Here is a 14833-nt window from a genome sequence, read left to right as displayed (position 1 = left end):
CAAGTTCATTGCTTCAACCTGGTGCAGTGCAGGAGATGAAGGAAAGGATTAAAAAAGGAGCAAATTACTTAGTCAAAATGATGCTGGAAACTTCATATTGTATGCAGTGGATGCGGCTGAGCACGGATATTAGTGAGATTACAGTAATCAAGATGGGACGTGAGGACTTGAAAGAGCATGTTAGTTGTAGGGATAGAAAAAAACATTCGCTCCTCAAGATGTTTTGGAGGAAGACCTAGCAGGATTTGGACATGGCTTGAACGCATGGGCGACGAGGAGGCATGAATCAAAGGTGACACTTAGTATACAGGGCTGAGTGACAAGAGGGATGAAGGTCATGTCAAAAGGGAGAGGATGGAGAGAGTGAAGAGGGTTTAAGAGGAAAGATGAAAAAAAGCTGAAACTGAACTGCGTAAGTCTAACTTTTCAGTAACATCCAGGAGAAGATGTCAGAGAGGCTGAGATCCAGAATTGGGTGGACAGAGATGAATAAGGATTGGACAGATGGATTTGTGCATCACCACAGGCACTGTAAATGAAGCTGCGAAAGTACAGGATGACACCCAAAGAGAGTAACACAAAAAGAAGAGGGATTCAAGGACAGAGCAACATGCAACCCCATAGACAAAGGAGGCCATGCCAAAGGAGACATGGAAAGGACAGACAACGATGTAGCATGAGAACCAGAAAGGACAGTATCATAAAAACCGAGGGTGGATAAGATTTCAGAAGATTTAGACACTGTCATATTCTCAAAGAAAATAAGGTGCCACAAGTACTCCTTTTCTTTTTGTGGATACAGACTAACACAGCTGCTACTCGGAAACCTGTCATATTCTCAGAGGTCAGTGAAGATAAAATAGAGACCCTGAGATGATCAGAAAGCTTTGTGAAAACAGTTTATGTGGAGTAAAGATGGTGGAAAACAGATCCAAGAGGATCCAATATAGAGCTGGAGAAGAGGCAATCAAGGCAACTTTTGTAACAGGCATGACCAATTAATTGAGCAGTGAAAGGAAGAGGGAAGTGGAGCTGAAGTTAGAAAGGCAAGTGCTCCACCTACTGGAAGATCTGAATGCCTGGTGGCAGCGCATTTTCAGTTTAGGCCCCCGACTTTGAGAATTAATATATTTCTGTTCATCTAGCAGTGCCCAAGTTTGTTAAGCTTCAGAACAAGGAGCAAAGACCATTTGCTTACTCAGGATTGTGCCAACAGAGTGAGGATGGGGCCTATTTATAATGCAATTTATGTTAACATTTTAGTTCTTGGTTCAACTTGATTTTCTTTCATCAACATTGATTATTTTCTCTTAATATTCACATGTGCACCCCAAATCAAAAGAAGTTGGGCACATTTTACACCCTGGAAAATGCAAACAGAATAACTGAACAGCCAGCTGCCCAATGGCCTTGCTGAGGACAACACAAGAGCTTTCTCCTTTCCAAACTTTATCTATTAGTAAAGTAACAGATGTCTTCTGAGATGCTAGAGAACAAAGGGACAAGCTGTTGCAACTCCTTCAGTTTCAAACACTGATCTACATACAAAACCTACCTATTATATCACTAACTTTTAGTTTAATGCTTTAGCCAATTCTCTTTCTAGGAAATAGATGACTTTCATGAAGTATATCAATCAATATTTACATTCTATTACATGTTTCATTATCAATATTTACATTACTCTAATAATTCAGACATACAAGGCAGTTTTACAGCTCTGCTGACCTTGCTGACATAACTGACAGCCCAATGAATATTTTAGAAAAGTATGTAAGTGAATAAAAAAACAGATGGATGGGAACAAGGGCATAAGCCCAAAAGTTTCATTCACAATTTGTTTCAGCTACTAATCAGAAAATACACAAAATGTCCAATCAAAGTATTTTCTTACCTGAAGGTACTAGAGAATCTCGCTCAATAATGCTTGCTGATGCCAAATCGCTGATGATGTATTGCAATCTCAAGTGTTTGAATACTGTCAAGAATGCTCTTCCTTGTTCAGATTCTAAGAATGCAATGTCATCCTCAAAATCTGCATATTACAAAAGACACACACCATTATGGGTTTCCTAGAACTTGCTCATTTTGATCGTCTTCTAAAATATATACAAATTTAACAGAAGGTCCTAAGCTCTCCAAATAGAGAAAGGCAAATTACATTTTGCAAGCAAAATTACCAGTGTGAAACAGAATAGATTTCTCAAATCCAAGGAAGTTAACAACATTCAAATAATTGTAAAGGTAAAACTATTAGACCAAATTATTTTATCCACTGAAATAAAAGAGAGTTTGGCCAGAATTTCCAGACGATCAAACAAAGATTTCACTAGACAAGTCAACCACAAAAATAAAGCAGTGTACCCTGAAATGATTTAGATTCAACATGCATGGCCAAAACAGTTCAAGGTAAGACCTTAACAGTATAATGAGAATAAGAGGTGAGGTGAAGTAAATGAATACATCTCTTTGGTATACATGGGGCAGTGTTTTTGGAGGGAGCTGAAAGACAACTGCACTGTACTTGCTGCTGTATGTACGGAGCACTGAAGTTCTAAATCCAGCACCTTTTTCACAAACACTACATCCCTACAAATAGGCTCACCTTTTCTACGCTTGGAAAACCAGGCATCAGCTTCAGTTAAAAGTTGTTTTAGTGGTCCATTCCAAGAAGGCACTAGTTGAAGGAACATCCACTAAAGAAAAACAAATTTTTGTAAGCTTATTTAAGATTCTTAAAATATTATGTAAACATCCAAGACTAATATATTTAATGTTACAGCCACTATGAAGCTCCTGATAAAAACAAGTAATTAATTCTTCTTCTAATTATTAATTTTTAATCGTAACACTGGTATAATTAAATAGATTTATGGTTAAAAGGGTATTTTCTAGGGCTGTCAAGCGATTAAAAAAATTAATCGCGCAATTAATTGCATTGTTAAACAACAGAATACCATTTTCATATATATTGATTTCAGTTACAACACAGAATACAAAAAGTGTACAGTGCTCACTTTATTTTTTTTATTACAAATATTTACATCATAAAAACAAAAGAAATAGTATTTTTCAGTTCACCTAATACAAGTGCTGTCGTGCAATCTCTTTATAATGAAAGTTGAACTTACAAATGTAGAATTATGTACAAAAAATGACTGCATTCAAAAATAAAACAAAGTCCACTCAATCTTACTTCTTGTTCGGCCAATCACTCAGACAAACAAGTCTGTTTACATTTGCAGGAGATAATGCTGCCCACTTCTTGCTTACAATATTACCGGAAAGTGAAAACAGGCTTTCTTATGGCACTGTTGTAGCCAGCGTCACAAGATATTTATGTGCCAGATGAGCTAAAGATAGATATGTCCCTTCATGCTTCAACCACCATTCCAGAGAGCGTCCATGCCGATGACACATTCTGCTCGATAATGATCCAAAGCAGCGAGGACCAATGCATGTTCATTTTCATCATTTGAGTCAGATGCCACCAGCAGAAGGTTGATTTTCTTTTTGATGGTTCACTTTCTGCATTTACCACATTGGAGTGTTGCTCTTTTAAGACTTCTGGAAGCATGCTCCACAGCTCGTCCCTCTCAGATTTTGGAAGGCATTTCAGATTTTTAAACCTTGTGTCAAGTGTTGCAGCTATTTTTAGAAATCTCACATTGGTATCTTCTTTGCATTTTGTCAAATCTGCAGTGAAAGTGTTCTTAAAAAGAAAAAACGTGCTGGGTCATCATCCGAGACTGCCATAACATGAAATATATGGCAGAAAGTGGGTAAAACAGAGCAGGAGACATATAATTCTCCCCCAAGAAATTCAGACACAAACTTAATTAATGCATTTTTTTTTAAATAAGTGCCATCACCATGGAAGCATGTCCTTTGGAGTGGTGGTCGAAGCATGAAGGGCATACGAATGTTTAGCATATCTGGCACGTAAATACCTTGCAATGCCGGCTACAAAAGTGCCATGCGAATGCCTGTTCTCACTTTCAGGTGACATTGTAAATAAGACGTGGGCAGCATTATCTCCCATAAATGCAAAAATACGTGTTTGTCTTAGCGACTGGCTGAACAAGAAGTAGGACAGAGTGGACTTGTAGGCTCTAAAGTTTTACATTGTTTTGTTTTTGAGTGCAGTTATGTAACAAACAAAAATCTACATTTGCAAGTTGCACTTTCACGATAAAGAGATTGCACTATGGTACTTGTATGAGGTGAATTGAAAAATACTATTTATTTTATCATTTTTACAGTGCAAATATTTGTACTAAAAATAATATCAAGTGAGCACTGTCCACTTTGTATTCTGTGTTGTAATTGAAATCAATATATTTAAAAATACAGAAAAAACATAAAAAAATATTTAATAAATTTCACTTGGTATTCTATTAACAGTGCAATTAAAACTGCGATTAATCGTGATTAAAAAAAATTAATCGCATGAGTTAAGTGCGATCGACTGCCCTATTATTTTCACAGTACAATTATCCATAAACAGTTTAAAGTTCTGTCTCTACACATATTTTAATGTCAAAACCAAAAAGTCAAAATAATATAATCATTTCAGAATCTGAATACTACTTTACACTACAACACTGAAGTATCAAAAATTTTAAACAAATTGGGCTAACTTCATTGGCTTCAATAGTCTTATCCCATGGACAACCTGGGCCCTTTGCAAGTACCTTCTTGAGAGCAGTATACACATCCATCTCCACTTGCATTACAAATAGGTTAGAAGAGCTGATCAGCTGTTTCATGAGGTTTATGCTGGGAAAGAAAATACTATGAGATGGTACGTATAAACCTGTAAGTCGATCAAGTAATTAGTATTATCAAAGAGGAAAGAGAGAAGAAAGTTAATTCACTCTTGCCACAGCTAAGTGAAAGGTAGAGCTAGTTGGCTATTTTCAAACAAAGCAGTTTTTCCACTGGAAAATGCAGCTCTGTCAAAACTGAAACTTGTTAAAAGGGCTGCTTTTGACGAAACTTTAGCTGGAAGGCTTTTCCAGCCTCGGATGGAATTTCTGGTTACAGAGAGCGCACAGAATTACCATTAGCTCAGTGGTTAGGACACTCACCTGGGATACGGAAGTCCCTGCTTTGCCTGATTTGGATGAGGTGAGTTTCACTAATTACCAGGCTACTGGCAAAACTGGAATGGGTCTCTACAATCTCTCCTATTAAAACTGTTCCCCTTTGCATAAATAAACTAAATATTCATTGGGCCAGGGAGAGAGTGGACTAGAAGGGCACTCACGTGGCATATGGGAGACCCATGTTCAAATCCCTGCTCCAAATCAAGCTTAGTGTGGACTTGAATCTTTACCTCCCCACACCCGTATTCCAGGTGAGTGCCCTAACCAGCTATTCTGGGGAGGATTTCTCTGTTTTTTTTTCAAAATTTTTTTGAAAGGTTTCAGTTTTGACCCAGTGTGGAAAAGGAAGACAATTTAAGAGAGAAGAAGGTTCCTTCCTTATGACCATAGATAAGCGAAAGATTAAAGGATTCAGTCTAAGTTCACCGGGATACACACAATATTCTGATTCAGAGCACAAGATCTTGGTAATATGAAAAAAAACGTAAATATTTAAGTGGGAGTTGAAGAAGAAAGGAATTGACTAGTCACTAGGCAAGCATTCAGAAAAAAACACTTTCTCAGCCAAAAACTATAAATTATATTTTGAAGTTAATTTCAACCTTAACAATGGAGGGACTAAGGATCCTCACTAACAATACACTGTCAAATATGAAAAAAGCTTATTTTTTTTAAATTATGAAAATAGATGCAATACCAACAGTGTTAAGTAAAAACCATGAATATCTAAAGAAAAACTTGTCAAACATCAACTGAGAAAATTTTAAAGCTAAGTTATGTAACACACATACACACAGCCAACCCTGTAAGTGTCCCATAACATTAAAAAAAAAGTTTATGGTCTAGTTTCTTGTAATGGTCATCAATATTCTAATATGCCACTTGCAACATGTTTTAGTTACCTCAAAATACGTAGACTATTTTAACCGCTCAATTACCTAAGTTAACTGAAATCTGAATACCTGAGTTCTTTGAAGAGTTCAACACTCTGGTGAGTCATCAGGTTATTCAAAAGCCATTCAAGGCACCTAGATTTAAAAAAATCAGGTGGTTATTCACGATTTTCAGATATCCAAGTTGGACTATTAAACAACTGATCAAACTAAAATAGATTTCGCAATTCTAGTGGATTGAAGAATGTCTGATCTGATTACAAAACTCTCTGGATCTAAAAACTCTCATACATCTTATTATTTAATACTACTTTAATTTGAATGATTGTAAACTTTAGGAAGGATTAAAGAAACTTAAAACATTTTCAAAGTATGAGGTTTACTTAGATAAGCATGACACTAACAGAAAACGTTTCAAACATTATCTTCTGTAATAGCAAAGGGAAGGTGGGAAGTCTGAATTGAGAAGGTGAAGTAAAGTAGCTACGTGTCACATAAGGGGTTGCGGGACCATTTGTTGTTGGGGAAGAAGGATCTGGCTGGAGCACCCTGCTCACCAATTCTTCCAAGACCTATACTGTTCAGAATTTACATTTATTTCATGTTGAACATTCCAGGAGCACCGATATCCAACGAAATTAGAACAGCCAGTTACATTAATATTTTACTCTCCTTCTACAAAGTTAATCTGTCCTCTTTTCAAATTTACAATTAATCCCTTATATCCTCTAAGCTACAGTTTTTTAAGGAGGCCCACTGTTTTCGAAATAGAAACAGGAGAACTAAAACACATATGATCCATGTTATACACTTAAAAAATTACAGTGGACTAACTCAGTCACTGGTCAAATTTATATTTTGAAAAATGTTCCATCTTAATTAAAATGTAAATTTTCTTTTAAACATGAAAAATAGTCTGGAGAAAAAAGTTCATTCTTACTTTTTCTTCACAGAGTCTAATCCATAGGTCCCTGCTGAATTATAATAGCCACACACAGTTTTCACATTAATTGTTTCCTTCATAGTCTCGCCACATTGCTGTATTAAACCATCCTGTGAATAAATCCACAAACATTCCAAGTTTTTTTTTTTTTAAAAAGCATAACCTTATATTTTTATGGACATTACTGACAATTTAGTGAAGACCATTTATCAATACATTAAGTTTTCAAAGTTATGTGCCAGAACAATACGACCAAACCCTTCCAGAGTAAGGAAACTAATATAGCTAAAAATATTTAACAGCAACATGCACAGTGCTGTTACAACAGGTAATTTAATCCTACTTACATCCTCGAGTAAGCCTCAATAAACAATTTTATATTTCAACTAAAAGTGAGTCTTAGCATGTTTGTATAAAACTGCTTCACTGATATATGTACTAAATAAGTACTAAGCAGCCCACTCTTTTTCCAATGATTGTTCTGAAAATGATTTTTATAATCTATTAGGAGAAAGAGTGAACATATTTAACGTTTGTTCTAATGTGTGCCTTTTAACTACACTCTGAATTTTTATTTTAATCTAAATAACTGATAAGACCACTATACTATCTAAATACATCCATTACTTTATATAGAACTTACCAGCTGCAGCATGCAGGCTGCTGCTAGAAGGGCAACAACACGACTGGGCTTTATTAAAACATCATCTCTATATAGTGAGCCAAATGCTACCTGCAGAGCTAAAAAAACACAAATTGTCAAATCTAAAGAAAAATAGCTATAATCTCACAGTTAGTAATTTAAAGTACACAATGTTTAAACACTAGGGATTCCTTTCAACTTACCCTGTTGCTAAAATTTTAAATTCTTTAATCTTGAAAAAAGCTAAATTGAAAAAAGTTAAATCAAAAGAAAGCCAATGGACTGATCACAGAACATCGTAACTACTGAAACATAACCCATACCCACAAATGTGGTGATTATTTTCAACTGGGTCATTAGGAAATATTTGTGTCAAATGTATCACTTCTATAAGCACTGTAGTTCTAACTACACACAGAATCTGCACCCAGGAGAGAGAGAGAGAGAGAGTTCCATATTTTGATTCACAAGAATTTGAGAGCTTTCTAAACAGTTCCCTTCTGTTCATATTTTTTAAAAGCAGAAGTAATACCTGAACAGTACAATTACTTACTTTGCTGTATAAACAACTGGTATTCATCCTAATAGCTGAAAAAACACATACACCATCAAATAGTTCCAGGGAACCATAACACCGCAGAGGGTGATGCCTATGAATTATAATCCCACCATGCCATCACTGTAACACGTCAGCACATCAAACTGGAATTACTGTGTCTTTCTCTCTGCAAGTCCTCTAACAGAATCTCTCTTCTCGCTCTTCTTTACTCCTGGCTGCTTGGAGGCCAGGAAAGGATGCCAATAGCTCCAATGCATATCCTCAAATCTGTCCCAAGTGGAGAACCATGAAGAGCACTCCTCTGACTGGCTGTCTTTCCAAGACAACACAGAGAAAGAGGTGCTTCATTCGAACACTTGGACCTCCACAAGAGCTATACGTTGTTCAAATCACTGCTTTAGACTGTGGTTCTTCAGTCAGTTCCTGGACCTTCACCACAGTTCCTCTCATGATCCAAGACTAAACTAAGCCATAAACAACTCATGTTTTCTCTTGGGGTAGTTGTGGTTATTTACTGATCTGTCAGTTCTCATTTTCACTTACTTGAAAATACACCCTCTTTTCAAACAGAGATGTCAGCGATTTAGCGTAACAGTACTTTAAAAAATTCAAAGGTTGAAATTAAGTGAACTAACAATATTCAGGAAAAAGGTGCTTGCTTACCTTCTATATCAATATTCTGGTCCGGAATCTCCAGTTCTATGATGTCCATGCTAGACTCCCTCCAAGAACCACTGAACATACTGGAAAAGTAGCCAGACTATTAAAAAAAACACAAGGAATCATTTCATTCAAATAATGAAAACCTGAAGCCAAAATTGTTAATCATCTTTAGCTATAAAATCAAGTAAATTATAGGATAAGTAAGCTGAAATAATTGTGACGTATTTCCATATCAAGAAGAACTAACAATATTTCTTCCAATTATGTGGAAATATTTACAAACATCAATCCACATTTCAATTCTGTTTACAGAAGTAGAGACATTTGTTTTTCAAGTTATTTTTCCCCAATCAATTCAATTTTAAATAGGCAGAAAAACTGTAAAAAAAAAAAATCCATGATAAATCATAGTATCCACAGCATGTACTCATGTCCAAAATTTAAGTCCTTATAGCTATTTGTAGACAAAAAATCCTCAGACATTGATTATTTTTTTTTAAGCCAATTAAAAAAGTACGCAAGACATGCAGATTAATTGACAAGATTGTGGTCTCAGACTAAGGACACACATACATTTTAAATATTATGTGTAGGTAAATTCATACAAACACATACACATACACCATTTACATTAGTATACCTTTTTTAACAAAGTGTAAGGCATATAAAACTAGAATTTGCTAGATTTCCATCCAAATGAAGTGAAAAATACTGCTTTACTAGGATTCATGATTTTCCATCTCAGCAGAAGGAGAGCCCATTATGAGATGCTATCACTCAGTGATGTTTACCTGAGAGATTAAAAAAATAAAGTCTATTTGTACAATAGCATACCTTCTGCACTGTTACCCAATATTTCCACTGGTGGCAGCAAATTACAGCACGTGTAAAATCAAAAGTATCAATCCGTATTCCCCCACCACACACTCTATTTATGAGCAAAGAAATACACCACTGTTGCTTATTGCTTTGTAATCAAGAACCCGGATCGTTTGCTCTCTACTGGTGGAGAGCTTAGTACACTCATGGGCTATATCCAAATATACTGGGCTAACGCCTAGATTTCATGGAGAATAGTGTGTTTTAATAAGCAGCACCAAAAGCTTAATGTACATCTCTCATTCAGTACCTCAGTGCCATCTACTGGGAAAAAGTCACGAACTAATGCACAAGCTAGGAGAGCTAAAGCTGACAGATGGTCATCAAGACACAGAAGTAATCTGTCCAATATGTAAGGGTGGAGTGATAGCTTCACCAATAGTAAGATTACAGATATATGGTATAACATTGAGAGAACAGTTTAACCCTACTGATTTAGTTCCAATTAAAGGTGGTAGTCACTTCCAAGAACCAATTTTAAGATTCAATTCAACAAAATTTCCCCTTACATGATGTCTCTTAACTTAAGAGACAAGGTCAATATGGTACAAAATCCACCACCTTCTCAAAAAACTTTGGAATTTAACATGCATTGAATATTTTAAATTAAACATTAAATGCTTTCACATTAAGCCACATCAAGATTTTAAGAGAAATTTTAGAACCTTTTACAAGACAATGACAAAGCTGTACTGGAAAAAGGACAGACAGACAAAGTGATTTGCCCAGCGTAGCACAGGAAGTCTGTGGCAGAGCCAAGACGAGAACACAAGTCTAACTCTGGCCAATACTTTAACCACAAAACCATTCTTCCTTTCTAGAAAGTAAACAACAGAACTACAGGGAAAAATAAACTGTTCTGTTTGGGATTATTTTAGGAAGTACATGAAAAAGATTAGGTAAATTTTTCACCTCTTACTGGGAACTGCAGTGAGTTTATTCTTTCTGCTTCCTATTATCCATATATTTTATCCAAAATTTGACTTCTATAGACCTGTTTACATCACAGCACACAGATATAAAGAAAAAGAACCTTAAATTAATGTTTGTCCTAATTTATTTCAACCACTGAGGCACTACAGTGCCTCTGATTAAAGTTTGTCTGCTGATTTTGTACAATAGTACCACAGAAAATTGGTAGGGGGATTTTCAGATGTAGCATATGGAATTACCTTCAATTCTTTACAGGCTAACTAGATTTCAAGGGACTGTCATTTTAATACTAATTAAAATATTCCATATTATGACTTCAAACTAGAATTTTGTCTTTCACAGTTTTTGCCATGAAGCAGCCATAGTTTCTCCTATTTTTTCCTCAGGGCAAAAAGTTGTTCTTATCAATGCAAATCACTACTTGTATGAATACTATCCCTTGATAGTAGAATTCCCATTGAAGTGTACAGTACCTTATTCTCCTTAACCTCTCATGTCCTCATTATTTACACCAGTGTTTCTCAACCAGAGGTACATGTACCCTGGGGGGTACACAGATGTCTTCCGGGGGGTACATCAACTCATCTAGATAATTGCCTGGTTTTACAAGAAGTTACATAAAATGCACGAATTAAATCAGGACAAACTAAAATTTCATGCGGACGATGGACTGGTTTATACTGCTCGCTATACTATACACTGAAATATAAATACAATATGTATATTCCAATTGATTTATTTTTTAATTATATGGAAAAATGAGATAGTAAGCATTTTTTCAGTAACAGTGTCCTGTGACACTTCTGTATTTTTGTGTCTGATTTTGTAAGCAAGTAGTTTTTAGAGGAGGTGAAACTTGGGGAAACGCAGGACAAATCAGACTCCTGAAAACGGTACAGTAGTCTGTCAAGTTTGAGAGCCACTGGTTTACACTATGGGTCATGCATAGTTTCTGAATATGAAACTCAAAATTAATCTGAAAACAAAATAATGGAAATGGCAGTAGCTTTTAATCAGAGCTGCTGTAGATCTGGGTGTGTGTTTTTTCTTATTTTAAATGCTCAACAGCCTTAATTTTAAATCTAAGAAACCGGAACAGAACATAGTCACAGCTGACACCAACAGTGCATCACACGAAAAGCAGTCATCTGATTACATCAAACCCTATCCAGGACTCCATGTGATCAAGATCTGTTTGGCAAAGATCTGGATGTTACCCTGTTATACAAATCTATCAGTCAACAACAGCCTGCAGTGTTGTCTTTTGTAAAAGCACCAGAGGAAAGCATCAGGTATAACAGTGTCAACCCAACAGTAGTCTCTGGGAGAGTTATTTGGTAATTGGTGGTTCCAGAATGTAGCAATAGTGGGCTGAAGTTTGGCCCGATTTCATCTGATGCAGCTGGGGGTTTGAATGCAACACAAGGCTGAATGTTACCTCAGTACAGAGGCTGAAGTTGCTTTCAGCTCACTGAAGTCTGAGCTTCAAATTAAGTTGGAGATGGGGCTTGAGCACAAAAGACATCTGCTACTGTCAGCCAAAGAAATCCTACCCAGACTCGCCACCTAAGTATTTGTCTGAGAACCAGGTTAGTTGCTGATGCACATGGACTGAAAGACAATTCCATTCTAAGTAAACTGGCATCCAAGTTCACAAGTGAGCTCTTTTGGACATACACCTTATATTTACAATTAAGCGACTCACAGAAGACACAGTTCTTATTCACAGAACTTCCTAATTTATTACTTTTAAATATGCTTGTTTTATAAATACCTGGGGCTGGTGTTATGCAGTTGTGTAAAAAAAAGTTGTTGTTTAAAAGCAAAAAGTGTGCTATTAGCATGAAAGAACCTCTTTCACAGCCTAACCACTACTCATACATAAGGCTGCACGTCTGTCACAGAGGTTATGGAAGTCACAGATTCTGTGAATTTCCGTGAGTTCTGCAGCGGCCAGTGTGGCTGGCTCTGGGACTACCCAAGCACTTGGGCAGCCCCTGGGCCAGCAGCAGTTCCCGGCCAATGGAAGCTGCAAAGCCAGCCATCTGGGCAGAGGCAGTGCACATAGCTGCCTGGCTATGCCTCTGCCTAGGAGCTGAGTGAGTGGGATGTAGCCACTTGCGGGGAGCTCCCCAGGTAAGCACCACTCAGAGCCCACTTCACCCTGTCCTGTGCCCCAACCCCTCCCACATCCAAACTCTGCTGCTGCTGGAGGAGGAGGTGCGGAGCCAGGTAGGGAGCCTGCCACAACCCGTGCCCCAGCACCAGCAGGGGTCTCAGGCCACGTGCCGCCCCTGGGCTGCCCTCCCCTAGCATCCATGGTATCCCCAGGCAACCCCCCCAAGTTTTAGTCCAGAGTATTTAGTAAAAGTCATGGACAGGTCAAGGGCTGTGAATTTTTGTTTACTGCCCGCGACCTTGATTAAAAACACCCACGACTAAAACGTAGTCTTACTCATAAACAAGGTACATACATTTTTTTGGCTTGTTTAGAGCAGTTTCCTTGCTTGCTTGAGATCTTGAGAAGGAAAGCTTAAAAACCAACATAATCTCAAAGCAGAAGGACCACTGGTGATAAGCATAACCTCTACTTTAGAAACAGAAACCTAGAGCATCAGCATCCTTTGCGTAAGTAGATAGTGAACGAAGTTAACAGTTTTCACATTCATCTTTTTGAAACCAGATGTCTTTAGACTAGTACAGAAAGGAAAGAGACATAAATTTTTGAAGTCCACCATTCTTCACAAGTCCTGTTCCTTTGTAGCAAAGGCTTTCCTATATGAATTTTTCACACAGTGCTGTAAACAACGTACTACTGACTCTCTGCAAGTTCATCCAAGTTGAGGGATGGAAAAAAATGTTCACTTTTTGCCTTCACTCATAATGCTCTAAGTTTTATGCATGCAAGTAATTTACTATCACTGCAGAGGACTGGCCATTAACTGTTCTTTCTAGCTGAAAGAATTAGCAGGTATATTACAATATTTCATTTGTTATCTGGACACCTCCCATACAAGTCTACAAATCTTTAGAAAGTCTACACGAGGATGAGAGGGCTGGATCAGAGATTGGCAACTGAGCTGTTGTCAAGAGCATCTGAAGCACAACATAAGGTGCTTTACATTTTTGCACAGAAACAAAAACAAGATAAAATTAGAAACTGGGGGGGGGGGGGGGGAGGGAAGGAAAGAGATGAAGAAAAAACAGATCTATACTTGAAATTTACAGAATAGGGTTTATTTTTCCAAAATGAGTTTCTACTGCAAAAAAGAAAAACCACCTACCTGACACAAATATATCTTGTGCAAGTTCCACTCCTCTCCCAGAGCACAGATCTTAATATCACTATTTTCTCCATTCAAAAACAGAGTCTGATAAATATACTTGGATGTACTTTTTAGTTTTTTCCTGGATAAAAAAAAACAACAACTCAAAGACATACACAAACTGTGGAATTCTGCCACAAAGAAAACGAAAATATTTGTCAAGCACTTGATTGTTTACAGCACCATATCAGAAGTTGGCTAGCAAGATTTTCTTCTCTTCCCTTAGTCATTAGACAGTTATAGACCATTTCCCCCCATGTGCTGCTGACAGAGGTCATTTGACGTAAGTTTACTTTCTTTTTGTTTACTACAGCTAAGTAGTTATCAGGACATTCCCAGAGTGAATAGGAGAGCTAACAGAAGCCCCAAACCCCACACCTGCCCCTGCACACAAACATACCCTGCCAATTTTCATGGGTCTAGAACCCCTTTCTCTAGGATTAGTTTTCTCTCCCCCCCCCCCCACACTTTCTATGTGACAAGCCTCCAAAGAGCAGAGGGAACTCAGCCCTCCCTACATCCCCAATCCTTCTTGGCCACCGCATCCAGCTGGATTCCCATCAGACTTCCCCCAACTCCACATATTTCATCGCCACCAACCCTTCCCTTCTGCCCTCCTCAATCACCCTCCAAATCCCTCCCTCCACCCTTACCCTTAAGGGCCCATAACTATGCCTCCCTGACATCCCTCCACCCATGCCTGCCAGGACCCCTGCATCCGAGACCCCCCATGAGCCAAGACCCCCCCTCAGCCAAGCCCCCCCCCGCTAGCCAGGACTCCCCCAAGCCCCCCTCAGCCAAGCCCCCCCCCGCTAGCCAGGACTCCCCCAAGCGCCCCTCAGCCAAGCCCCCCCCCGCTAGCCAGGACTCCCCCAAGCGCCCCTCA

At 37.9% G+C, this 14833-nt stretch overlaps 1 protein-coding gene across 2 annotated transcripts in view; it reads right to left on the bottom strand.

Annotated features, from left to right (window-relative positions):
- The window catches only part of GMCL1 (germ cell-less 1, spermatogenesis associated), a 30668-nt gene that overhangs the window by 15107 nt on the left and 728 nt on the right, over positions 1 to 14833 (bottom strand). Inside the window, exons 1-9 of one of the 2 annotated variants that reach the window (XM_077805626.1) lie at positions 13906 to 14032; positions 9450 to 9600; positions 8810 to 8906; positions 7588 to 7685; positions 6942 to 7054; positions 6071 to 6136; positions 4695 to 4779; positions 2606 to 2696; positions 1895 to 2035 (exon numbers count right to left, since the gene is read on the bottom strand). In XM_077805626.1, the coding sequence (XP_077661752.1) occupies positions 1895 to 2035; positions 2606 to 2696; positions 4695 to 4779; positions 6071 to 6136; positions 6942 to 7054; positions 7588 to 7685; positions 8810 to 8906; positions 9450 to 9473 (715 nt within the window). In that variant the 5' untranslated portion in view covers positions 9474 to 9600; positions 13906 to 14032. Of the gene's footprint in view, positions 1 to 1894; positions 2036 to 2605; positions 2697 to 4694; positions 4780 to 6070; positions 6137 to 6941; positions 7055 to 7587; positions 7686 to 8809; positions 8907 to 9449; positions 9601 to 13905; positions 14033 to 14833 lie in introns of those variants that run through there. The other variant, XM_077805625.1, reaches the window with a different exon arrangement.

The sequence above is a fragment of the Eretmochelys imbricata genome, chromosome 26 (assembly GCF_965152235.1).
Source record: "Eretmochelys imbricata isolate rEreImb1 chromosome 26, rEreImb1.hap1, whole genome shotgun sequence".
NCBI lineage: Eukaryota > Metazoa > Chordata > Testudines > Cheloniidae > Eretmochelys > Eretmochelys imbricata.
The sequence above is the reverse complement of the archived record's forward strand: the minus strand, read 5'-3'. Positions and strand labels throughout refer to the sequence as shown.